The sequence below is a fragment of the Balaenoptera ricei genome, chromosome 1, assembly GCF_028023285.1.
Source record: "Balaenoptera ricei isolate mBalRic1 chromosome 1, mBalRic1.hap2, whole genome shotgun sequence".
In the NCBI taxonomy this organism is placed as follows: Eukaryota; Metazoa; Chordata; class Mammalia; order Artiodactyla; family Balaenopteridae; genus Balaenoptera; species Balaenoptera ricei.
In genome coordinates this window covers 160,494,993-160,521,693 of record NC_082639.1, presented here as the reverse complement: position 1 = coordinate 160,521,693, position 26,701 = coordinate 160,494,993, and the positions used below count along the sequence as shown (strand labels likewise).

Below are 26,701 nucleotides of genomic sequence, written 5' to 3'. Positions count from 1 at the left end.
CCCTGGCAGTCCAGTAGTTAGGATTCAGTGCTTTCACTGCCGGGGGCCCCAGTTCAATCCCTGGTGGGGGAACTAAGATCCCGCATGCCGAGCAGCTCGGCCAAAAGAAAAAAAAGAGTAAGCAGGAGTAGTGCCTGCATGACCTTGGAGGCTCTTGTCATACAAAGGTCCACTGTGATGCTCAGAGACCCTTACTGTCTCCTTGACACCACCGCCCCCTCCACCTCTGAGTTTCTCCTTCTGAAGTATCTGGCTGGCTTGCTACCTGCTTGTAGTTCCTATCTTTTCAACTGTGACCTCTGCTCCCTACATACCTGCTTCTCTCTTCACAGACTGTAGCTATTTCTGCTTTTTTCAGTAGGGAAGGGCTGGGTGTCTTCCCCTTCTCAAGGTCACAGCTGGCTGTGCTGGAAGGAAATCTGCTCCCTCCATCCCCTTTCAGTGTTTGGCCCTAGGAATCAGCGCAACACAGGGCAGACTACCTGAATGAGTCTCATCCATCTCATCCATCATTCATTCCACATATTTATTTAGCACCTAGTAAGTGCTAGGAGCTGGGAGTACACTAGTGATCAAAATATACATAGTCTTGTCCCAGTGGCCCTAAGGCTTCGGAAGACCCCAAAACTGGGGCCTTCTGTATTTATATACTCATAGAAATATTTGCAGTACCCGTAACCAACAAAGAGCTCATATCTGAAATGTATAAAGAAATCCTATAGGGCTTCCCTGGTGGCACAGTGGTTAAGAATCCGCCTGCCAATGCAGGGGACATGGGTTCGAGCCCTGGTCCGAGAAGATCCCACATGCCGCGGGGCAACGAAGCCCATGTGCCACAGCTACTGAGCCTGTGCTCTAGAGCCCCTGAGCCACAACTACTGAAGCCCATGCACCTAGAGCCCATGCTCCACAACAAGAGAAGCCACCGCAATGAGAAGCCCGCGCACCGCAATGAAGAGTAGCCCCCACTCACCGCAACTAGAGAAAGCCTGCGCACAGCAACAAAGACCCAACACAGCCAAAAATAAATAAATAAATTTTTTAAAAAAAATCCTATAAAGCAATAAGACAGAAAGCCTAATAGAAAATGGACAAAGAAATGGACAAAGTACTTGAACAGATATCCAAATAGTAAATAAATATATGAAAAGGTGCTTAATCTCACTGGTTACCAAGGAAATGCAAATCTGAACCACAATGAGATACCATTGTACACCCACCAGAATGGCTAACATTTTAAAATCTTTGTAGATTGACAGTACAAAGTGTTGTTCATGATGTGGAGCAACTGGAGTTCTAAGACACTGCCAGCAGGAGTGTAAACTAACATGAGCACTTTGGAAAATTATTTAGTAGCATTTATTAACACTAAACATATAAACGTATCCTATGACCCAGTAAGTCTGTTCCTAGGTATACATCCAACAGAAATAGAAACACAAGTGTACCAAAGGACAGAAACAAAACTGTTATAGCAGCATTATTGATAACAATCCCAAACTGAGAACAACCCAAATGTCCACCAGAATAATAGAAAAATAAATTGTGGTATATGCATTTAATGGTGATGAAATAAAATTCATATTTTATTACAAGACAGGAAAAATTTAAACAAAAAAATTTTCTCTCCCACTTGGGCCTCCTCCTTCCCCTTTAGTGTGTATTGTGCATCTGTATTAACCAGACCTCCTTAGGAGATAACATTCCTTCTCAATCTTGTAAGGGGTCATGATGACCCACTACTTACTTTATACTGCAGATCTGGATTGCGTAAACTGTCAATATGTCATTTGGTGTATAAACCTTTGTCTCAAAAATGTATATAACTGTGCTTTGATCTTTAATGGGCAGAACAGTCCTCAGAGGTTTCTGAAAAACTGTCTCCTGAGTTATAATCCTCAGATTGTCTTGAATAAAATTTTCTATTTCTTTCTTAGATTGACTATTGATTAATTTTTTCATCAACATCTGCAATGGCATACCATGCAGCAATGAAAATAAATAAGCTACTGCTACCACAACAATATGCATGAATTTCACAAACATCATACTGAGTGAGAGAAGCCAGACACAAAATAGTACCAACTGAGGGACTTCCCTGGTGGCGCAGTGGTTAAGAATCTGCCTGCCAATGCAGGAGACACGGGTTCGAGCCCTGGTCCGGGAAGATCCCACATGCCGCGGAGCAACCAAGCCCGTGTGCCACAACTACTGAGCCCGCATGCCACAACTACTGAAGCCTGTGCACCTAGAGCCCGTGCTCCGCAACAGGAGAAGCCACCGCAATGAGAAGTCCGTGCACCGCAACGAAGAGCAGCCCCCGCTCACCGCAACTAGAGAAAGCCCGTGTGCAGCAACGAAGACCCAACGCAGCCAAAAATTAATTAATTAATTAATTTAAAAAATAGTACCAACTGAATGGTTTCATTTACATAAAGTTCAAAAGCAGATAAAACTAACATATGGGATTAGATAGAGGTTAATTTGACAAGGAAGGTGGCATGGTGACTGGGAGGAGACATGAGGAGGGCTTTGGGGGTACCAGTAATGGTCGAATTCCTGATCTGGGTGGCCATTATACAGGTATGTTCACTGTGTCGTAATTTGTTGATCTGCACACTTAGGATTTGTGCACTTTCCCATAGGTCTGGTATATTTCAATTTAAAAAAAACTCACAGGAAAGGGGAAACTGTTTCAGGGGGATAAAAAAAAGAAGGTGGGAAGGGAACAGAAGGCAGATCAAGATTTTACATACAGGTGGCTTAGCTGCGGCAAGATGAAAAGGGAGCAGGGAAGACTGTTGAATGGAGCAGGAATTGTTTCCAGCCCCTGATTGAAAAGTCTCCAGATACATCAACCTTAATTCCCCACCCATCCCTACACCACCTATTGAAAAACGGATCCTTTTGGAAGAAACCCAGTGTTTCCTAGTCTAGCAGTTACTTCTGTCTCCAGGCGGAGAGACTCAGTGTTTGTAGCCAAAATTAGAACCCCAATTTTGACACTGACATTTCCTCTACTAGGTGCTGTGAGACTTCAGGGCCTTGATGCAAATGTCCCAGCAGCTAAACTGGAATAATCCTGAGTACCAGAGTGGGAGGTGAGGAGCTAGGTTATACACGTTTGCCATCCTTGCCCAAGGGAACTACCTGCTCCTGTTGTGTGCTGGGGTGTGTGTGTACTTCGGAAAGAGGAAGGCGCAGCCAAAAGCTTCATACCCAGCACTGTGTTCTCTCCCCAGGCACACCTCTACTCCAAAACCCATCCAGGGGTCTAGAGTCATGCTCGAATGCACCCCTTAGCCACTTTCCGGGAGGAAAATGACAGGAAGGAACCACTGGTCACAGGTTCCACTGACAAGAGGGGAAAACCTGGGGGTGGCGGTTCCTTTATGGGGGAGGCGGTTCCTTTATGGGGGAGGTCACACCCCCTGCACAAAAACATCCCCAAAAGAACCTGTACTGAGTTTGCGTTAGAGAGGTGGAGATACCCCAGGGAGGAAGTGGCAAACGGCGAAATGGGAACACCCCTCTTTGATCCCATAAGGTGCGTCAGGGAAAGTTGGACTTCGTTTAGGCCGGGACGGAGACATCTCTTCCCATGCTGCCACCAGGATCAGTGGGTCAGAGGAAGCCAGGCTCCCCTCCGCCCCTACCTCAGGTGCTGCGTGTGGGACCACAGCGGTGAGTCTGACCTCTCTTCCCGCCCCTTTCAAGGCTGGGACTTTATTAAGGCCGGTTCCATCAGGCTGAGCCACGCGCTTGGAGGAATGCGGAATCTGGCGGAAGCGCGAGGAGACTAGCCAGCAGGAGAGGAGCTGTGTCCAAGAACAAGGTAGGGACGGTTCTCTCCGAGAACCAAGCGCGGGGTTAAGAGCACGAGGATGGCTGCTTGAGGCCCGGAGGTCAGAGCTGGCTGGCTCCACGGGGAGGTTTCCCAGTCTCCCCGGCTCAAAGAAACATTCAAGATGCAGGGATAGACGTGCACAGGCGCACACGGCTTTAAAGGGCGAGGGAAGGTCCCAGCGCGGCGGGGCGGGCCCGACGGAGGTGGCAAGGCGCCTGGAGCGGGAACCTCGGGCAGCCGGCGGATGGGCGCTGGGACCCGCGAGGCAGCCTCGGGCTCCCGTCACTCCTCGCACTGCGTTTTGCTGGCGCCCCGCCTCCGGGGCTCGAAGCGAAGGAAAGGGGCCAGGCCGAGTCTGAGCCCGCCCCCTCCCCCGCCCCCGATTGGCTGCTGCAGTTGTCCATCCAGAATCTATTTTTGATGGGAGGGGTGCCACCCAGTCTGCCCCAGATCACGTTTGCCCCTAGCAGCCAACCAGTCGGGCCCAAGTGCCCGGGCAAGAAGCGATTGGGGGCGAGTGAGCTCGGCCCCACGGTCCCCCGTCCGGGTCCCCCAGCCCCCGCTCGGGAGCGAGGCGGTATATCCTGCCCTCCCTGACCACCTCCCCTTCGTGGAAGCGGAGCGGCGGCCTCGCAGTAACGCAGAGGCGAAATGTAGCGAGCCGGGTGTCGCGGCTGGACGCTCGCCTTGGCTGGGGGTGTAGGGGGCACGCCGGAGGCCGAGGAGGACTGCCGAGGAGGAGTGATGAGAAGAGGGGGATACCTGCACCCCCCAAGACCACGGGTCCCTGCTGCCACACGCCAGGCGCCCCCCTTCCTCCCCAGCGAGGGGCAGGTCAGTCCTGTTGGGTCTAGGGGGTGGGTGGCGAGGGCGGGAGACCTGGAGCGCAGCGCATTTGCTGAGTCTGAATCGGGGAGAGGCGGTAGGGCCACCCAGATACCTCTCCCTCCCGGGGTTTGGGGATACTAAGACGGTCTTTTTTGTCCCCTCCTCAGGGCATCCTGGGTCACTTTTGCTTCTTTCATCCCATGGCCTTAGGCCCATCTGAAGTCTCCGTTACTGGAAGGAGTGGGGTGAGGGACTGGCTTCTCTTCCTTCGAGCCCCCCTTTCAGGTTAGGTGACCTGCCAGGAAGACGGGAGGAGGAGGGAGGGTCAAGTTTTAGCAGACTCAGAAACTTTTCTGGCAAGGGACAGTGGACTCTCTCTTGCTCAGAGGTTTCCTCCTGGATCTCTAGTGAGGGTTTTTGAAAGGACCACAGGACAGTGTTTCAGGAGACTGGAAAAGGGAGTCCTGGTGACGTGAGTGACTAGAAAGAAAACAGTTCCCGTGGGCCAGTTACTGGAGTTTGATCCACCCTTTCCCAAACAGGAGTTGACTAATTGTGTGTGTTTGGAATACTTAAGGACCTATTCATCTTTCCTAGGGAAATTCTCTTTAAATTTATTTTTTACTTGTGAGAGCTATTCTGGTGAGCTGGGATAGGGCGGGATCAAGGCCTGGGGATTGCTTTAGGCAAGAAAAGTGGGGCCATTACAGCTAAAGAGACATGCATTTGGGAGCAAGTGCATTTTGGCTTATGCTGCTTTGCTTTTTATTTTGCTTTGTTTTATTTACTTATTTATTTGGATGGTGCTTTTGTTTTTTGTTTTTGTTTTTTAAGAATTCCATTATATCCAACTCTCAGTAACCCTGGGGAACAGGGTGAACCTAGAGAACTGAAATGTGTGCATAATAACCAATAGTTTTACCGTCTTTCCCTTCAAACTGAGATAACACCCTTGTCCTATCTGACAAGCTCACAAGGCCAAGAGCAGGGGGAGAGAAGTAGGAACAGAGGCCTGGATCCAAGTCAGTGTCTGAGCTTTCTGTAACACTGTTGACTCTCAAGGGCAGGAATGGGTAGGCCTCTGGCTCTTGGCCTTGGTCTGGCAGCCTTGCCCCATTGCCCAGGAAGTCCTCCCAGTTGTTGTTTTTTTTTTTCCTCAGGGGCTGGGGCTTTTAGGGGTCTGGGGACCTTCACTCAGTGATCAAATTCTCCCTGCTTATTTGCCCTGTGTGACTGTAAACAATCACTTTCTACAGCAGGGTGGCTACAGGGAGCTTGTGACTGAATTTGTAACTGACCCCACTGGGAGACCACACCTTAATAATCTTGGGTTCTTAATGGGCATTCAAGAAGGAATCTCCCCCAGGACATCCCTTCCCATCCCCGGTCGCTGAGAAGGCAATGCCAGGGTCTCCTGCACAGCACCTTTCTAATCCCAGGCTGGCCACATCTCATTGCTGTTGACCAAAGTGGTGGCCCCTGTGAGGCAGTGGGTTGCCTGTTGGGAGCATGGCAGGGATAGTGCCCTCTGGGCATCCAGATGTCACAGGGCAGGAATGGGTGATTTAATGAAAAAAGGAAGGCAAATAGCAAACTCTTTATGCCTGCCTTGTGGGAGGCTTCTCCCAGTAGGAGCTGTCCTTTGCTGTATCGTAACATTCTCTTTTTCTTGTCTTCTTTCTTCCTACATAAGGTGTTCCATACAGATTCTTGTGACTTTCAGGACCAGGGATTTGGGAAGGTGCAAGGTCTTTCCAGGAAGGAAGGGCATCTCTGGAAAAAAGGAGAGAGACAGCAGACAGTGCCCTGGGACCAGCAGAGCCCGAGGAGCTGTGGGAAGCTGAAGGAGCCCAACCAGAGGCGGGGGAAGGAGCCACAGCCCCAGGCCGAGGCTGCCTTCTGAAAGATCTGAACTCAAGCTACTTTAATGAAAGAAGGGCCACCTCAGAGGGCACCCCAGACTTAGCTGGGCTCTTCTACTCTGGATGCCCCTTGCTCTGAGAAGCCTGCACTGAGAACCAAAGAAGTTAAGAGGCCAGAGAAGCTTCCCCCAAGCACAGTGCTGGCCAGCTGGGTCAGGCATCTGCACCCCGAGTGGCCAGCTGCAGAGTCTGGTGAGGAGTTTCTTGCTCCCCTCCAGCTCGTGGCTTCAGTGCTTGATGGGGCTGCCTGTTGGTGGATCAGTTTTTGCAGCGCCTGATAGGAGCGGAGAGCCGTGGGAAGAGGTCCCGCGGCGACCAAGCCTGGGTTCGCCCCAAGACTAAGTTCTTTCCCGAGTTAGAAAGGGAGAGAAAGCAAAAAAAGAGAGAAGAGTTCCCCCTTCTCCTCCTCCCTTCCCGTCATGTCCTCTAAGGCGGAGCCGAAGGACGTCCACCAGCTGAACGGGACTGGCCCTACTGCCTCACCCTGCCCTTCAGATGGCCCCGGGCGAGAGCCCTTGGCCGGGACCTCAGAGTTCCTGGGGCCTGATGGGACTGGGGTAGAGGTGGTGGTGATTGAGTCTCGGGCCAATGCCAAGGGGGTTCGGGAGGAGGATGCCCTGCTGGAGAACGGGAGCCAGAGCAATGAAAGTGATGACGTCAGCACAGACCGTGGCCCCGCACCACCCTCCCCGCTCAAGGAGACCTCCTTTTCCATCGGGCTGCAAGTGCTGTTTCCCTTCCTCCTGGCAGGCTTTGGGACTGTGGCTGCCGGCATGGTGCTGGACATCGTACAGGTAGGACCTGGGGAGGGCAGCTCTTGACCCTGAGCCCGGAGCCACCTTTTCCTCCTGGGAAACTGTCTCTTGGAGCTTTTCTTCCACCTCCCTGTCAGAAGCAGCTGCTGCTTCCTGGAGTACTTTTCCCTTTGGATCGCGTCCTTGGCTTCTTCGTCTAGTTACTTTCTACAGAAGCCTTGAGGAAGCTCAGTAGTCCCAGGGAGGTGGTCAGGGCAGTATTGCTTAACAGAAGCAGAATTGGTTCCAGAGCTCAGGCTTGGAAGAGGAGAGATAGAATAGGTTTGTTGCCTGCCATCCCTCCTGGGCATTTCTGCTGAGCCCAGCTCAGTAGGAGACATTTAGATAGGTCTCCTCTTTGTACTTTCTTTTCCCTTTACTTTGGGGTTTCAAGGATGCCCATAGGAGAAAACTCAGTTTCAAGTCTCCCCTTCATCCCCCTGCTGGGCAGGAATTTGTCCAGCTGCCAAGAGGGTCTCAAATTAAGTGGGAAGGTTCTTAAAGGCATTTTGTGTTGCTTGTCTGCCTGTAACCTGCCTGTAACCTTGGCAGGATCTTGCTGGGGAATGGGGGTGGGCACATGCTGTCTGATACATGATTCGGGGGGGGGGGGTCAGTGTTGGTGTGGTGAGACATAGAAGTGCTAAATATGTGACATATATGGGGACAAAATATAATCTCTCATGGAATCTCTCAGGAGGACATGGAGTTCAGCATCCCCTCCCCTTTTCCCATCCAACCCTACCAACGATGCATGTGGTAATACAGAGAGTCCTGCTGGCAAGTCTCACCATGCCCTTGTCCCAGGAAACAGGGTGGTTGGTTCTAGGTGGTTCTTTCAATGGTGTCTACCTGGACCACTTTGACTTGAGTCCTTAGGAGAACACTGCACCTTTGGTTGCTAATGAGGATGGTGTTTATGTCATTCCTGCTCTCTCCCCTAACTTGTTATCTTGGGGATTGTTCCTCATGTCAGGAGCTAGGAAGGCGGGCTTTGGATTCCTCCCCCTGGTAGCTGCTCCTTCTCCTAGGGCAGTGAGTGGAGGTAATGGGAGGAGGAGAAATGAGACCAGGGTAGCAGTTCTCCACCTCTTCCATCCCTTTCCTGTGGCCTTGGTTTTCATTTTAAGAGTTTTCCTGTTCTGGTTTGGTGCCTCCAAAGGGTATAGAACCAGGATCTGGTGGTGACCTGGAAAGGGGTGGTTTTATTTTCTGGATAGTAAGAACGGTAGTGGGGAGCATCTGTTGGACTATTCTGTGGGCCCATGAGGTAGGAACCATAACCATCTCCATTGTGTAGATAGGGAACCTGTGGCTCAGAGGGATTAGGGAACTTGTCCCTGGTCATCTGACTCAGAACTTATGCCATTAACCTCTATGGCCTTCACCGTGGCCGTGGTTCGCCAACTGGTTAAAGACTCTGGGAGGGGTCTGCTCTCTTTGTCTTTCCCCGAAGAACAGGGTAGACTGGAGTCTGGAACAGCTGGAGTTACATTCTAAAATGAGCAAGAACAAAAGTTCTTAGAGGGCCCCTCCCTCCCCCCATCTCACACACTGAAGAGAGTTCTAGAGATGGAAAAGACTTCTGACATCTTGCCCGCCTCCACCCCTCACCCATGGTCCTGAGACATTGAGAAACCCAGGTAGGGAATCTTTGGAGCCTGACCAATGTGCCCACAGAGGGCCAACATTTGCCCTCAGTGTGGCACCTAGGCTCACCCCAAAGCTAAGGTCCAGTTGGTATGGATGACAATGGCTGGTTTGTCCTTGTCCCCCTCCCCCAGCCTCCTGCCACAGCTGGTCTGTAGCAGGCCCTGCAGATGGCTGCAGTGATATCATGGCAGGGGTGGGAGCAGAAAGGTCAGGGACCACAGGGAGATTCTTATTCCATATCTAAGGGGGCGAAAGGGGTGTCTGACAATCTCGGATTCAGGAAAAGCAGGACAATTTCTAAGGATTCACACCGCATTCCCCCTTCACAAGCTAAGATGACCTTCAGTGGGACAGAATCTGGGGCCCTAAGAGGCTGGGGCCATCAGGAGGAGCTGTCTGTAGAGTGTCCCCAGTGTCCCAGAGCAGCTGAGCAGAAGGCCGTGTTGGTGCAGATGTCTCCTTGGTCCAGGGCCCCCCCTTTTTTCTCCACTGCTGCAGAAGCCCCAGTCTCTTCCCCAGGCCCATTTCTCTCTCCTCTTATCTGCCCTCCTCTCCACTCAGCCTGTAGAACCAGCCTCTGCAGTGAGATAAGGGGCTGGCGTACTGGCCAAAAGTAGGAAAAGTTTAAGTGGACTGCAGTCTGCTGCGACTTCCCCACCGTGGCTGAACGTTCCCATAGCATTTGGGAAGGAAAGCAGGACTGGGCCCAGTGGTGGAATTGAAGGGGGTTGGGATCTGGGAGCCTCCATGCTGCAGATGCCCTGCCCCACCTCCTGGTTTGGTCCTAGGCGGCTGCAGAGCATCTCACTCCCCTCTTCTGTCAGCCTTTTGAGGGATGGGGGTGGCAGGAGGTGGTGTGCCAGCCTTCACTGGAATCCCCAGCTGTGTTAAAACAGGTGAGACTCCCAGCTCCTTATCCTGACTCACTACTCACTTGCTGAGGATCCCAAGGAAAGGAGACACCCCCTCCCCGAAATACCTCCTCCTCTGGCTTTTCTTTCCTGCTGCGTATACAGAAGAGTCTACAAAGATGAAAGTGGATGGCAAGCATGGGCTTAGAGAAGTGGAGTGGGAAAGAGGCGTTCCTCTCATGGCTGGCCTGCCCCCGTGGCTGCTGGCATTCCTGGGTGGGACACTCAGGTTCCTCATGTCCACCCCTTTTATCACACTTTGTACAGCCCTCTGTACCCAGGTGCTGCCCTGAGGCCCTCCTCCTTGGACACCTAGAGGATGTCTGCAGGTGGTGGGGGAAAGCCTCAGGTGAAGGTTGGGTTTACTCTAATCTAAGCTGACTCAGTCCTCACCCTGAAAGGTAAACTCCAGCCCAACTTCCCAGGTTCTCCCACAGCCTGGTTCTCAGAGCTGCTAAGGATCTTAGTCTTCTTCATGTCCTTGACTCCAGCTTTTCCAGGCTGTGACTTTCTTCCCTGCTGCTGTCTCCCTGGAGGGGAAGAAGGCTCAGGGCAGAACACTCAAAGGCAGGCAGGGGTCTGTCTTTGAGGCCAGAAGCGGTGAGGGATAGAAGAGGCAAGATGGAAGTATCAGGATGAAGTAGCAGCAGGGCCACTGAGGTGCGAGACTTAGGGTGATTGCTCTGAATTGGAATTATTTTTAAGTGTGAAGGGAACTGTCTCATCCCTGACCTCCAAAATATCAGGGACCAGTGAGCCCTCACTCCCCTGTATCCACGGACAGAGAAGGAAAGGGAAAAGGAGCTGCATTTCTGAGAAGCAGTGTCGATGTGTTCTGTCCCCACTTCCCGCCAAGTGCTTCCTGGAACGTGCCCTTTTCCACCCCCAGCAGAGCAGGAAGGTGTGGGTGAAGGCTTGGCTGACTGGTCTGACCTCGGGGGCAGGCACTTCCAGCCAGGATGAACAGGATGGGCCTGAATTAGGCCAAAGGAGGAAGGAGAGACACTGTCGGCCCCTGCCCATTCTACCCACTCCTCACCTCAGGGCAGCCTGCTTCCCGGCCTCTCCCAGAGCCGTGTGTGTGTGTGTGTGTGTGTGTGTGTGTGTGTGTGTGTGTGTGTACATACATGTCAGAGGCTCCCCTGCCTGAGCTGCGTCTTTGAGAGGCTTTTGTGGGTGAAGAAAGTATGTGTGTAGACATTGGCTACCCTGACCCGAGTGCCAGCTCAGGGCATTGCTGGGTAGGGGCGCAGGGGGTGTGAGGTTCCAGGCTGTATCCTGGCCAGCCGGGAAGACCTCTGCATAGGGCTGTCATTGCAGCCACTGGCTCTTCTTGCCTGTCTGTCCCGAATCTCATCGCTGCTAAAACCCTATCCCTTCTAGGTCCTTGTATAGTTGAAGGAGAGGGTGCGTGTGAGCTGGGAGACGCAGGGATTTGGGAGTATTTATAGTGGCAGCTGGAGGGGCTTAGCTGAGCTTCATACATTTTTTTTCTTAATCGTAAAGACAAACAATATACCTTACAAACAATTAAGAAAATATTGCTGGCATACTCTTGGAGTATTTCTTTCCGGGCTCCTTCACTCTGCCAATAAGTACACATATTTTACATATGCCTACCTGGAGATCGAAGCTTTTCACAGAGCCTGCGGCTTGGAAGCTGGGAGGGGCAGGTGTTATGCAGTGAGGAGGGGATACGGAGGCTGGGCTCTGAGCGGAGCTTCCAAACCACCCTTATGGGTCAGCCACCCTTATGAGGGGCGGGGAAGGGAGCAGAGAGAATTCTTCGTCTCTGGAGCTGCGTGTCCAGTTGAGGTGAGGGAGGAGGAGGCAGAGCTGAGCAAGGCCTTGCCTGCTGGGAGCTGGCGCCCCAGAGCTATGTGCTGGCCTTGTCCAAGAGCAACAGTCCCCGAGTTCCTCCAGCGTAGACGGGGCTCACTGGGGCTGCCTTCTCTTTGGGGGCCCAGGGATGAAAAGGGATTTGCATCCCTCCTGGCTCTTTCTGTGGGTGCCTGAAAGCTCAGCAACTATGGCTGGGGGACAGGGGGTTTCTTTCCCATCCTTAGTTTTCAGAAAGAGCCTTCCCTAAAAAAGTCCTGCGCCTTCCACCAGTGAGGAGCTAGGCCAGGAGCTCAGGTACAGATACGCTCCAGCCCTAGTGAGATGAGCCCTTCCCCTGGGTCCTGGTAGGGACTCCCCCTGCCATCAGCACCCCACACACACCCACAAAAAGAACTCTGACAAGAGTAGAGAGGTCCTTGCCTTTATAGGACTCCCCAGTGTCCAGCCTCCCCTGGATTCTAATCCTGGCCTTAGCCCCCTCTGATTTCCATGCTCCTCTTTTTTTTTTTTTTTTTTTAACTGTGGTAACAAACACATAAAATGTATCATCTTAACCATTTTTAATGTACAGTTCAATGCTGTGAAGTATGTTCACATTGTTGTAAAACAGATCTCCAGAACTTTTTTATCTTGCAAAACTGAAACTCTACACCCATTAAACATTAACTTCCCTTTTCCCCCTCCTCCTAGCCCCTGGTAACCACCATGCTACTTCTATTTCTAGGAATTTGAATACTTTAGATACCTCATATAAGTGGAATCATATAATATTTGTCTTTTTGTGACTGGCTTATTTCACTTAATATAATGTTCTTAAGGTTCATCCATGTTGTTGCATGTAACAGGATTTCCTTCCTTTTAGGGCTGAATAATATTCCCTTGTTATAGACCATGTTTTGTTTATTCATTCATCTGTCAGTGGACACTTGGGTTGCTTCTACCTCTTGGCTATTGTGAATAATGTTGCTATGAACATGGATGTGCAGATATCTCTTTGAGACCCTGCTTTAAGTTATTTTGGGTATATACCAGACGTGAGATTGCTGGATCATATAGTAGTTCTCTTCTTAATTTTTTAAGGAACTGCCATATTGTTTTCCATAGTGGTTGTACGATTTTACATTCCATCAACAGTGCACAAGTGTTCCAGTTTCTCCACATCCTCACCAACACTTGTTATTTTCTATTTTGTTTTGTTTTTTAATAGCTGCCATCCTAATGAGTATGAGGTGATATCTTATTGTGGGTTTGATTTGCAGCCTTGCTCATCATTAACTATAGAGTTGTCAGTGCTGGAATTGCCTTTAGGGACCATCTGATCTGGTCCCTGAAGTGTACCTTTTATAGTCAAGAGCTCAAGGCCCTTATAACTTGTCTAAGGTACCCCCTGCTGGTCTCTGTGGGAGGATGCTGGGGACAGAGCATGAGGCCCATCCTTGTGGTCTCTTGTGGGAGACCCAAGACTCTCAGTCCACTGCCTTTGCTCATTAGAGCACTTTGCCTCATTTTCAACTGCAACTAAAGTAGCTTTCAAATAACCAATCCTGGCTCCTACATTTTTCCTTCTTAGCACTAAGGAGTGCAGTGCTCTCTGAACCTCAGTTTCCTCATTTACAAAGTGGGATAAAAATAGCTCCTACCTCACTGGGTTGTTGATAGGATATAATGAGAAAATGCACATAGAGCCTTAGCCTGGCACATGGCGCAGACTTAAAAGATGTTAGCTGAAGAAATAGGTAGGAGAGCCAGGCCTGATGGTCTCAGGGCTGGAATCCGTGTCTCCTGCCTCCCAGTCCAGTGCTCTTCCTTGCAGGGGTACACTTCCCTTTCCTAACTGAGAGATTGGGGCAGGTCTGTAGGGTGAGAGAATGCAGAGGAGGAATGAAAAACCTCTTGCAGACCAGCACTCTGAGGTTTGGGGGCCACGGTCTTAATTCAGAGCCTGTTCTAAAGGAGAGCTGCTGTGGCTGAGGCCCAGAGCCCTTGGAGATAGATAGAAACCAAACAAACTCTCTAATCTCCTCAACCCCAGCCCCCTGGAGCCCGGTGCTCAACAGCTGAGACAACACCACTCAAGGCTGAGGCCACAGAGAAACCAGACTGAAGGCAACTTGAAGGGAGATCGCAAAGGAGTTCTGGGGTGTAAGCCAGCCCCAGGGTGACTCAGCTGTGTGGGTCCCTGCCGTCTTCTCCCCCAGCTCCACAAAGCAGGCAGAAGAAGCAGAGACGGGCTAGGGCCTCCTGACTGGAAGGGACCCTCTACGTCTCCCCTGTTCTGGGTGGCAGGAGCGGGGGCTTTGTTGTTTGGAGTACCATGGACTTGGTTTGCTTCCAGGGTTCCTGGAGGAAAGGCGTCTGACGTGCTCACTCCCTGCTGATTCCATTTCCTCCTCAAGCCCCTGCTCCCAGACTATCCAGTTGTAACCGAACAAGGGCTCGTGTGCCCACGGCACAAAAAGCCAAACTCTGACAGCAGGTTTGCAGCAAAGTAAAGGCTTACTGCAGGGCACCAAGCAAGGGAGTGGGAGAAAAGCCTCAGATCCACTCCCACTTGGTCTCTGAGTGAGGGGGATTTAAAGGGGAAGAACAAAGAAGCTGGGGTTAATCATCATCTTGTGACATTTCTTAACTGTACTTTTGGGACTCAAGATGCCTACTGTTTAAGAGTCTATGGTCTGGTGGTCCATGACCCAGGGTCTGTTGGCTCATTTTGACCTAGAGAAACAGCCTGAGTCTGTACGTTAACTACGTTATGATTGACCTCAGCAATCTTAGTCATCTGACTCTGGCTAATTGGTGTTCATTTAGCACAGGATTGAGGTCAGAAGGGACAAGAAAGGGATTAAAGTTTTGGATAAAGACATTAATCATAACCTTGGAACAGGAACTCGCTTTTAGGGGGACTCAGTTTCACGTTCAACCTCGAAGCCAGCCCTTTGGGGCCCTGAAATGCCTGGGTTCTGTTTTCACCTTGCAGCACTGGGAAGTCTTCCAGAAAGTGACAGAGGTCTTCATCCTGGTGCCTGCACTGCTGGGGCTTAAGGGGAACCTGGAAATGACCCTGGCATCAAGGCTTTCCACCGCAGTGAGTGTCCTGGCTGGGAGGAATGGGGCACACAGAGGAGTCTGGGGCAGCACAGAGCCTGACTAGGAGATCACCACAGGCCTTTCTTAACTGCCCAGGTCTGCAGTGTGGGTCTGGGGTGGAAAGGAGTAGGGAGACCCCAGGCTGGTTGTCCTGCTCCTGGGCAGGAGCTCCCTGCCCAGAGTGGTTCCCAGGCTCGGTTTCTGGATGTCCCAGCCATCCTTGGACTCTTGCCCCACCCCCTGCTTCGCAACCCGCCTCGTGACTGTTTGTGCAGCTTTGACAGGCGAGCATCATGCTGGTCCCTCCACCTGCACAGATGGGGGCCTCCTCTGATCTCCAGCCCTACTCTGCAGCTGGGCAGGAGCAGAGCCAGGCCTTCCCAGCCCCCCTCCCATCCCATTCCCCTTCCCCCATGGCAGGCTGCTCTTCTGTAAGGGAAGAGATGAAGAGGGGCTGCTCATCACTTCCACCTCCCCAAACTCTTAGATCGGCCGTCATGGTTCGGAGACTGAACCAGATACAGGCCCCATGGGGTGGGAGGCAGGAAGCAGTAAAACTCAGGAGGCCAGGGGAGCCAAGTGGCAGCGGTGTCCCTGCATGGCCATGAGCCTGGAGAAGGCAGCAGAGAGAAGTGGCAGCCAGCCTAGCCCTCCCCAACTTGCCCTCCTGGCCTATTCCCATGCCACCTCACTCCTTCCCAGACACTCTCGTGGCCTCCGTCCTGCACCAGCAGCTGACCTTTCTTCCCTAAGATGGCAAGCTGGCTTCAGAGCCAGGGAAGGATCAGGTCATTCTAACCCATGTGGGAATGAGCTGCCCAGGTGAGCAGGGCAGAGCATGGAATCGGCCTCTGCTCAGTGGCTGTCCTGAGAGGAGGGGAGAAGAGGAGGCTGCCTTGGGAGCCCCCTTCCCATCCCCAGCCAGAGGCAGGAGCTCAAGGCTCTTCTGCTCCTTCCCTCTCACCCCAGCCCCTCGACCCTGCTTCACTTTCCCTGGGGGTCATGTCCTGGTCCCAGAGTCTTAGGTCACATGCACTGCCTGCTGATCCAGGCAAGGTCCTAATGGATGGAGCTGCAGGCCTTTTCCAGCCTGGAGCTCCAGACCCTTGTCCTCCCTCTCCCAGGCCAACATCGGGCACATGGACACACCCAAGGAGCTCTGGCGGATGATCACTGGGAATATGGCCCTCATCCAGGTAAGAGAGCAGGGACCAGAGATGGTGGGGCTAAGCTTCCTCCCTGGTCAGGAATTTGAAAGGCTTAAGTCAGCCCCTGCCGGCTCCTGAGTAAAGCTCCAGCATCCTGCTGAGCTGGCTTCTCCCAAAGGGACTCCAGGAGGTAACCAGGTTTCCCAGGAAAACAGCCAAAATGGGGGGAACCCCAGTATCTCCAGTGTCAGTTCTTGGCTTCCAGTGGTGCAGAGGGCTTGTGTCCCCACAGATCAGACTCAGGAGGAGACTCAGGAGTGCTGAAGGTCCTTGACTGCTGTTGTCCCATCCCCCCATGAGGCCACACAGGTTCCGAACTGGGAGTCTTCCCCATTGAGTCCCAGGCCTTGTGTCTGGACTGAAGTCTCAGGCTCTACTGACCCTCCCCCAATCCCCAGAGGAACACTCATTCAGCCAGTAACATGTCCTGGGTTCCTGCAGGGTGCACTACCCAGTACTGGTGTCTGGTGTGAAACTAAATAAACAAAGACATCATTCCAGCCTGGGAGGACTGGACAGGCCAGCCCCGCCTGCCTCCTGGGGCTGCTGAGGGCAGGAAGAGGTCTGGCTAAGTGCTGAGTGACCTCAGCTAAGACGCGCTCTGCTCTCCGAGTTACCACTCCCCTCCTCAGGTGCAGGCCACGGTGGTGGGCTTCCTGGCGTCCATCGCAGCCGTCGTCTTTGGCTGGATCCCTGACGGCCACTTCAGTATCCCACATGCCTTCCTGCTCTGTGCCAGCAGCGTGGCCACGGCCTTCATTGCCTCCCTGGTACTGGGTAAGGAAGGGAAGGGAGGGGCAGGGGAGTAGGAAGGGCTGCCCCAGAGGTGTCAACTAAACCTTCAATCTCTCTTTTTGTTGGTTGATACCCCATTATCTCTTCTTACCCTGCCTGGCCCCTCTCCTTCCTCCCCAGGCATGATCATGATTGGAGTCATCATTGGCTCTCGCAAGATTGGAATCAACCCAGACAATGTGGCCACGCCCATTGCTGCCAGCCTGGGAGACCTCATCACCTTGGCACTGCTCTCAGGCATCAGCTGGGGACTCTACCTGGAGCAGGGTGAGGCTGAGGCAATCAAGGGTGTGACCAGGGTGGACTCCTGGGTGGGATTGGGAGAGATGGTAGTGGGTTTGCACATGTGTAAGGATTTCTTCTTTGTTCTTAACTATTTGGTTGGAGCACAGTTTGTAATAACTCCCTGCCTTAGAGAGATGAGGCTAAGTACTTATCTCAGATTCATGCAGGCAGCAGGAGCAGGGGTGAAAGTATTTGAGAAATATGCTTGGTGCTGTATATTCTTACTTATCTTGGAGGGGTAAGGGGGCAAGGGCAAAGGAAAGGAACTGAAGGCTGGAATCTGCTTGCAAAATGAAGAAGAGGAGGGGAGATAGGGATTTCTGGGGAATCAAAGCAAGAAACCTAAGATCTGGTCTGTGCCCCTAATAAGTTCAATGTCTGAGGAGGTTTCACCTTGGTTTCCTTATCTACAAATGGAAAAGGCTGGCCCCATCTCCCTCCCGGGTTTACAGTGAGCATCAGATGAGGTAATATATTTACTGGCATTTAGTGTGGTGTTACTGTTGATCTGTTGGGGCATTTGCAGGCTGAGCTAAGGGGAGGCTGGGAGCAGGGAGCTACATTGCTCACCTCCCTCCCATCTCTGCCTCTCTCAGATGTCTGGCAATATATCTACCCCCTGGTGTGTGCCTTCTTCATGGCCCTGCTGCCTGTCTGGGTGGTGCTGGCTCGACGGAGCCCAGCCACAAGGGAGGTGTTGTACTCAGGCTGGGAGCCTGTCATCATTGCCATGGCCATCAGCAGGTAGGCTCAGGCCCTTGATGCCCACTCTCCCCCTCCCCCCTCCCTTCCACAGACTCGATTTTAAGCCCCGGAAAGAGGAAGTGTGGCACAGACCCTAGAAATGCCTTCAACAGTGGATCAGTTACATGTCCTTCCGTAGCAAGTGACAGAAGCCATCTGAACTGGGTTTCATTAGAAAGCAGAACACATTGGCTTAGAGAACTAAAGAGGCACAGCTGGATTCAGGGACATAAATGATATCATTAGGGCCCCAGTATTCTCCATGTCTCAGCTCTGCTTTTCTCTGTGTTGGCCTGCAGCTTCAGGTTTGCACTTCCTTACGCTTACTAATTCCAGCAGGGATTCTTTCTGTCAACAATTCTGCAGAGTCCCATTATAGAATGTCATTGGCTGTCAGCCAGTCATGTGGCTATCCCTGAACCAGTCACTGTGGCCTTAGGGATGTGCTGCTCTGATTGGATGGGCCTGGGGCCTCGCCATCATTGGAGCAGTGTCACTCGAACCACAGTGACTGAGTTTGAGAGAGGTGGTTCCCTGAGGAAAAGCCCAGCACTGTTACCAGGAGGGGAAATCACACTGAGCAGGCAGAACAGCAGGCGGCTCCTCTAGCCAACTTGGGAGGTGGGTAAAGGAGACAGCTGCCTGCCCCAGCTTGCTCGGGGTGCTGCGCCAGCGTGTATGTCAGGAGCATCAGCTGGTCTGGCAAGGGGAGGCGAGGACTGGAAGGACAAGGGGCTCCTGGGAGCCACCTTGCTGCCCACGTCCAGATGGACCTGTACCTCTCATCCCGGGGACCGGAACAGAAGCCTTCACTGGTCTTTGTGTCTTGTCTTTGTGTCTGTGTAGTGTGGGAGGCCTCATCTTGGACAAGACTGTCTCAGACCCCAACTTTGCAGGGATGGCTGTCTTCACACCTGTGATTAATGGTGAGGTCTCGGCATTAGCTGCCTAGGGGAAAGAAGAGGGCGGGATCAGAGGATTTGGGGGGCTTTGTATCAGTCAGGGTTCTAGCAGGCAAGAGAGTCCAGCTCGGATAGTTCACGACTTGAACTGCTACTTGAAACTGGTTACTGGAACCAGCGCATGAGCATTGGATGCCTGGGACCACGCAGAGCTTTGGAGAGGGGCTGAGCCAGGCAGGGCCTTGTCCCCTCGGCTATGTCTGACCGCAGGTGTACACTCTGCATTGATGGAGAAGGCAGGCTCCCTGAGTCTGCACATCCACCTGTGTCCCCCCCTGCACTCTCAGCCGTGTTAGGAGTGTGGGGGACCGCCACATCTCCATAGCACGGAGGGTGGGAGGAGCCTGGAAGACTCCCTGGAAGGAAGGGTGTCTTTGTCTTCCTTCTCAGCGTCTCACTCTTTTCCTGGGGTCTGGTGAATGGGTCATGCCCTCCCCACTCCCCACCCCCACGTCTCAGGTCTTATGTGTCTCCGCAGGTGTTGGGGGCAATCTGGTGGCTGTGCAGGCCAGCCGCATCTCCACCTTCCTCCACATGAACGGGATGCCAGGCGAGAACTCTGGGCAAGCCCCTCGCCGCTGCCCCAGCCCTTGTACCACCTTCTTCAGTCCCGGTAATGCCAGAGTCCCCACCTCCTAGGTTCACTCCATCACTTCAGAAACAGCTGGGGCCTGCATATGTAGGTTCTCCTTCACTGTTGGGCTGTATGTACCAGCTGTTCTGGAGGGCAGAGCCCAGGCAGGAAGGCTCTCCTGTCCTGGGACACCCTGAGGGATGGGGACCATGGGATGGAGACAGAGAGATAGTCAGCTGTCTGCTGCTCTGGAGTGTAGTGTGGCACCTCCTGACTTTGAAAGGTCCCTTGGAGCCAGTTCTCCTCCTCCCCTCCTCCTCCTCACACCATCTCTCCCCTGGTCCCAGATGTGAATTCTCGCTCGGCCCGGGTCCTCTTTCTCCTCGTGGTCCCAGGACACCTGGTGTTCCTCTACACCATCAGCTGTATGCAGGGTGGGCACACCACTCTCACACTCATCTTCATCATCTTCTACATGACAGCTGCACTGCTCCAGGTACGGACTGGCAGGGGCACAGGGGCGGGGGGCCAGGGCTGCCCTGCAGGGATGGGAAGGGAGGTCCAGGCTTGGCCCAGAAAGAGTCTTCCAACTCTTTGTCTGTGACTGTGTGGCCAGTAAACACTGGACAGGGGCTCAGGAGAACAGGCTGTAGTTCCAGCAAAGTCACTACCATGCTGTGTGACTTTTGCTCAGTTGTTTTACTTCTCTGAGCCTCAATGATACATTTGTAAATTGAGAGGAGTGGACCGGAGGTGGTGGACTTCAGGCAGGTGCCACCCCCACTAGCCTGGCCACACAGCTCCATGTGGCTCTGTTCACATGCTGGGGTTCCTTGGGAGATTTCATTTGAATAAAGGGTTTCACAGCTTGAAAACGTGTCAAAACCACTGCACTAGATAATCTGTTGGATCCCATCCAGCCTTGCCATTCTGTAATACTAGGATGCTTTCTCCCTGGCTTTGTATTACCTTTTTTTCAACTTTTTGTTTTGAAATAATTATATATTCTCAAGAAGTTGCCCCCCGAAATGTAGAGAGATCCCATGTACCGATCTACCCAGTTCCCTGCAGTGGTAACATCTTGCATAATTATAGCACAACATCAAAACCAGGAAATCAGTGTTGGTACAATGCACAAAGCTATTCAGATTGCACCAGTTTTACATGCACTCGTATGTGTGTGTGTGTGTGTGTGTGGTTCTATGCAATTCTATCCCATGTGCATTCATGTAACCACCACCACAGTCGAGATACAGAACAGTTCCATCACCACAAGCCTCCCTCATGCAACCCCTTTATAGCCAAACTCACCCTTAGTATCACATTTTCAATTTCTACAGATTTGCTTTTCGAATAGGTAATAACAGTCACATAGTTCAAAAAATGTGTAAGGTTCATAGTGAAACCTCAGTGAAAAGTCTTTTCTCCCCTTTTTCCAGCCATCCAGTTCTGTTCCTCACAGGCCATTGGTGTTATCTGTTTCTTTTTTTTTTTTTTGAAGTATAGTTGATTTACAGTGTTGTGTTAGTTTCTGATGTACAGCAAAGTGACTCAGTTTTACATATATATATATATATATATATATATATAAGAATATATATATATATATATATATTCTTTTCCATTATGGTTTATTACAAGATATTGAATATAGTTCCCTATGCTATACAGTAGGACCTTGTTGTTTATCTATATCTGTTTCTTATGTATCCTTCAAGTTTATTCTATATTTATGCAAGCAAACATACATATTTTTCTTATTTCCCTCCTTTTTTTTTTAACACACATGTAGCACACTATACATGCTGTCCACACCCTGCTTTTTTCACTTAACAATTTATCTTAGAGATCATTCCACACCCATATGTGAAGAGCAGAACACCCTGATTTTTATGGCTGCATTCTCTTCTGTTGTATAGACGTGCCATAGTTTCATTTAACCGGTCCCCTATTGGTAAGCCCTTATCCATAACTCCAACCCCTCATCCCCAACTTTAGAAATGTTGTGTGTTAGGACATCTTAGCAAGGGCTGGGCCACATGCAGTTTCCCCGCAGCAGTTACCCAACTTGCCACGTTCCATTGTGAGTTGGGGTGAAGCACACTCGGTGGGAAAAGGGAAGGTGTATGTGCCGAGGGTCTGTGGCTGGAGGGTAGCCCTTGGCCACGTCGGGAAGGATGAGCCCGGCTTCATTCCCCATTGTGAACACGCTAGGGGACACTCTCACCTCTGCTGTCTTCTCTAGCCTGTGCAGGGCGGGAGCATGGCACTTGATCCCCTCTAAAGGTTCTTCCTGATCCCCTCGCCGCCCCCTCCCAGCCATATGTCCCAGGGCCTGCTCGGGAGGCTGGAATATGGGGACAGCTGCTGCCATTCCCTTCGTGGGACACGTCCTGAAGTCCTTCTGGCCACGCTCTTTATTTGGGATGCTTCTGCAGCTGCTGGCAAGGGTGTGAAGTTATGGGGGGCTGGCCCTCACCCAGGGCTGGGGCCAGGGCCATAGGAGTCCAAAGCAGCTGTGTGTGGGGCAAGGTGGAACGTGAAGGTGCTGGAACTGTAACCTCTGGCTTCCTTGGAGAGAAGACAGGAGAGCAACCAAGTTTGCCTAAAAATAGGCATCACTTCTGGCTTCTGGATCCCCCAGTGGCCCTGGTTCCAGCATCTGAGCCCCTCAGGGAAGAATTTGCATACCACAGTATTTACAAAGTACAGTCAGGAGTAAAACCTCCCAAATGACTGTGTTGGAGCTTTACCATTAGAAACCGTTTCATTCTCACACAGATGCAGTCATTTGGGGATCCCCAAATGTCAGGAATCATGCAGACTATATAAAAGATGCAGGCCAGCCCACTCCACCAGAATATTTTAGACCGAGTTCATCACCAACTTAAAAGTGCGTGTGAATCTTGTTAAAATGCAGATTCCGATTTAGGAGATCCAGCGTGAGGCCTGAGATTCTGCATTTTTCAGAAGCTCCCAGCTGTTGTTGATGCTACTGGTCCTGGGCCCACTAGCAAGATTCTAATCTAGATCATTCTTAATTTTCTGTAGTAATGGAAGAAAAGCAAGGGCACAGATAAATCAAAGCAGCAGATAATCCAAAACGTCTTTTGAATTGGTATGCACTGTCTGCTTTGTATTTAGCCGACTTATTCTTAATTCTGTTTTGCTAGGACTAATGTTAAAATAAACTTGCATTCTCTGAGCCCACAACAGCAGAATGGGAAGGGTCAGGAGGAAGGCAGCTTGGGATAATCAACTGTTACTCAGACAGCTGTGCCGGCAGCAGCCTCAAACGCTGTCCTTATTCCACTCTGCTCTGAAGACAAATCCCTGTATGAAAATCAAACTCCAACCCCCAGCCCCCTGCCTGGCTCCCAAAGAGGCCAACATGGCAAGAACTGGAGTGACCTGAGGATAGGATGACCCAGAATTAGAGGCAAGAGGGCTGAATTCCTGCAAGCAGTAGGATGTCGATTAGGAAGCCTCTTGTTTGGTAAATTTAGGAGCAGAATGTAATGCTGATGTGGGAGACTCCAGGGAGTAGGGGCATCTTCCTTCCCAAAGAACTCGAATTACTCCTGTCATCTGTTCAAGGTGGTCACTGTGGAGGGAAGGAACATAGAGGGGTTGCTGGGGCGGAGAGATGAGCTGTCCCAGCTTAAGGACTGTGGATAGCCAAGCCTTGTGATGCAATGAATGGGTTGATCGCGTGGCTTCTGTCTCCCCCTGGAGAGAGGGGATGGCTGCAGGCTGGGCCCTTCTGTTTCTCCAGGTGCTGATTCTCCTGTACATCGCAGACTGGATGGTGCACTGGATGTGGGGCCGGGGCCTGGACCCGGACAACTTCTCCATCCCGTACTTGACAGCCCTGGGGGACCTGCTCGGCACTGGGCTCCTAGCACTCAGCTTCCATGTCCTCTGGCTCATTGGGGACCGAGACACGGATGTCGGGGACTAAGCCTGGTCACTCAGCCTTCTCTCCACCTCTCTGCACTTTCTGTGTGAAATTTTTTTTGGTTTCTCTTCCCCCACCCCACCCCACTCGACACTCCCACCTCTTTCTAGGACTTCACTTTGATACCGAATTCTCATTATTTTCAATGGGAATTTTTATACATTGAGCCAAGTTTGTAGAGCAAGAATTCAGGCAGGACAGATGGACTGAGATGAATAGTACAAGTAGATTTTTGAGACAATCACCAAGTGCAATTTCATGGTGGGTGCCTCCAGGTGAAGTGGATTGGGGCAGGGGTTTCCATCTGGGATCTGGGGACGTTTGGTTTAGCTTTAGCAAACTCAGCCTCTGTGAGTGGGCTCTGGTTTTGGGGGTTTGTCTTTGTTTTCTTTTTTTCTTTTCGGTTGAACAGAGGGATAAATGTCACTCTCCCTTCCCCTCCCACACACACATACTTTTTCTAGAAATGGACCAACTTCAAAGCACTAAGCAGGAGACAGCTGCTCTGGCCCCAAATAATCCTAGCCCTATTCTCTACCCTGCTCTCAAAAAGAATGAGGTGAACTCCTTAAATTGTGTACGTGCTCCTTACCCGATTGCCTGATAAATACCACCAACCCCTCCCGTTGATCTTTTTTCCAATTGATTGTCTCATCCAGGAAGAAATGAGCAGTGGCCTGGTCTCCCTGTTGACCCATGTCTACCCATAGTTTGCCAAGATCTACATCCTCCCTGGGCCCAGAGAACTGATTATCTCTGTTCAACCTTTATCTCTAATTGTTTCCAAGCACGACCTTTCCCAGAGCTTGCCGGGTTGGGTTCCAAGATTAGGGACAGAGAATGGGTATGTGGAAAATGGTTGGGAGGTTGAGGGCAACCAGGGGTGTTTCACTGCTGCTGTCTCTCCTGAAGACATAATCACGTGGTCACCTTAGACCCTGTCGCTTCCTGAAATCACTCATTCTTTCATGCCATGGAGGTCAGTTTTCCTCTCTCTTGGCTTCTGCCCACATTCATCTTTCATTCACTCATTCATTCATTCATTCATTTATTCAGCAAATACACAGCCTCCCCAAGAGGAGCTCATCTGCAGGCACGGTCTGAAACATTTGTTGAGCGCTATTTATTGAGTGCCTACTATGTGTTAGGTCCTGTTTGCACAGGCACTGACTAGCCAGCGGTAAGGGAAACACAGTTCTAACCTCGCCTCGTTCCTAGATATAAAGGCCATGTGCCCTTTTCAATCTGGCAGAGAAAGTTTCCTCGCTGTATTTCCATCTTTGTCACCGAGCCAGGTTCCGCCTCTAGATTCCACTCCTAGATCCCACTTCTGCACAACACTGACCACGGCTAGAGCCCCTAGCCCCATTGCTCAGCCACTGTTGATTTCCCTAAACTCCCCTTACTCACCCTCCCTTCCCTCCATCTCCTCACCAGCCACCCAAAAGAGGATTCAGAACTAGAAGGCTGGATATCAACCGACTGCTTCCACTTTTCTCTGCCCAGCACAAGACTGGGAGAACACTGGAGTCTCTGCATCTTCCCCACACGTTACCGTGAACAGATCAGGATTCTGTTGTCCACACTCACATGTGTACAAATCTGGGCATTTGGATGCAGGTTTTTTCTAGCCTGTCTATCCACAGCTTCCCCTTAAGCCCTCCCCTCTGTAGCCTAAAGGGCCCATCTCCAGGGGAAGACTAGGCAGTGACCCTGACTCTTGCCACTACGATGCCTCATCCCAGGAACTTGCCCTTTACCACCAGAGACTTTTCTCTCCCTCCATTTCCACCCAGGCCACCTTCCAGAGCCTAGAACCTTAGAACTGGAATCGTAGAGGTTATCTAGCTGGGGTTGTGTCCAGCAGAGTTTATTAACACCAGCCTGGCCTTGTTCCTGCTCTTCCTCAGGCCTTCTTTCATCTTGTCCTCCACCTCCAAACCCATTTGCACACAGACTCTTGTACAGGCACCAAAACCAACTCCTCCGCCCCTGAGACTGTGCCCCTGTGGTCTGCAGTCACCCCTGCCCCAGTCACCCCCCACCCCTTCCTCATCTCTGGAGTTCAGCCAGGCTGCCCTGGGGGATTCCGGAGTGTCCTTTGCCACAAAAGCAAGAAGGTAGGCGTGCCCCAAGCCCTGCGTGTGTGAGCAGAGGGAGGACTGCGGGGTGAGAGGGAAAGAAAATGAACTTCATGACTTTCGTGGAAGATCCATTTCTTTTCCCCCGATTGCACAAACTGCATGGACTTTTGGCCCGGCTGTGAGGAGCAACATTGGTTTACTCTTACATCCTTAAAAAGTTACAGAACTGTGTCCTATGACAATTATTTATAGTGACTATAACTGAATTGACAAATGTCAACGTAACTGATAAATTATATTTGGTAAAATAAAGAGGACGTTTATTTAGGTGGCTGGTGGTTCCTGTGTGTCTCATCAAAAAGCAGCTTCCACTGTTTCTTTGGGCCCCCTCTGTAGTCCCACCCCCTCCTCGCACAGAAGTGGAGAGGGGCCAGAGTGCGACGAGAAATCTCTCTTAAATGCGGAGATGCGTGATAGAAAACATCAGCCATTTATTGAGAAGCAATCAGTGCTGCTCTGGGACATATTCCAGAAGCCTTACTCTGTCCTTGCTCTCCACACACTGACTCAGCCTCGGTTGGGGTATTGTGCAAAGGGTGCAAGCACCTATGGGTTAAGATTCCTTCCCGCCAGAGGTTTATAATCTGCTTGGGTCAAATAATAATAGCCATTCTTTGCCGAGTACTTGCACGTGCTTTCACTGTGCTCAACCCTGTAAACTCTTAGAAATTTACAATTGACTGCAAAGGGTTTAGAGTCAGACAGGCCTGAGTTCAAATCCCAGATCTTCTGCATTGATCTGTGTGACCTTGAGCAAACCATTTACCCTCTCTGAGCTTCAGTTTCCTCATCTGTACTAATACGTATTCCCTAGGGTTGTTAAGCGACTTCAGTAAGATAATTGACGTAAAGGACTAGACACTGTGCCTGGCATACACTAAACCCCAACATACTAGTCAACTCTGAAGTGAGGGGGAGGTGGGCCAATGACTAGGCAATGTCAGTACTCTGACCATAGGGGTAAACCGAGGGTGGCTGGGGAGCAGGCAGACGGAAAGGACACCTAACCAAGTCTTGAGGGGCAGGGAAGTCTTAGAGGAAGCCAACAAGAATAGGAGCAGCATGTCGGAGGAGAGAACCATCCTGGAGAGGAAACAGTAAGCTAAGCAGAGAAGTGAGCCTGGTGCTTTGGGGAACTACAAATGGT

General features: G+C 51.3%; 1 protein-coding gene across 2 annotated transcripts; it reads left to right on the top strand.

The window, feature by feature from the left end:
- The first annotated feature begins 3,636 nt into the window (after positions 1-3,636).
- SLC41A1 (solute carrier family 41 member 1) lies at positions 3,637-24,040 on the top strand. Of its 2 annotated transcripts, none has more exons than XM_059940400.1 (11): positions 3,637-3,835; positions 6,369-7,391; positions 14,775-14,882; positions 16,009-16,080; positions 16,725-16,869; positions 17,008-17,154; positions 17,769-17,916; positions 18,763-18,842; positions 19,357-19,491; positions 19,800-19,948; positions 23,228-24,040. In XM_059940400.1, the coding sequence occupies exons 2-11, from the start codon at positions 7,017-7,019 to the stop codon at positions 23,411-23,413; spliced, it is 1,545 nt and encodes a 514-aa protein (XP_059796383.1). In that variant the 5' UTR covers positions 3,637-3,835; positions 6,369-7,016; the 3' UTR covers positions 23,414-24,040. The 2 variants fall into 2 exon arrangements, with proteins under 2 accessions (XP_059796383.1, XP_059796373.1); XM_059940390.1 differs by lacking the exon at positions 3,637-3,835 and adding an exon at positions 4,274-4,681.
- Positions 24,041-26,701: the final 2,661 nt, after the last annotated feature.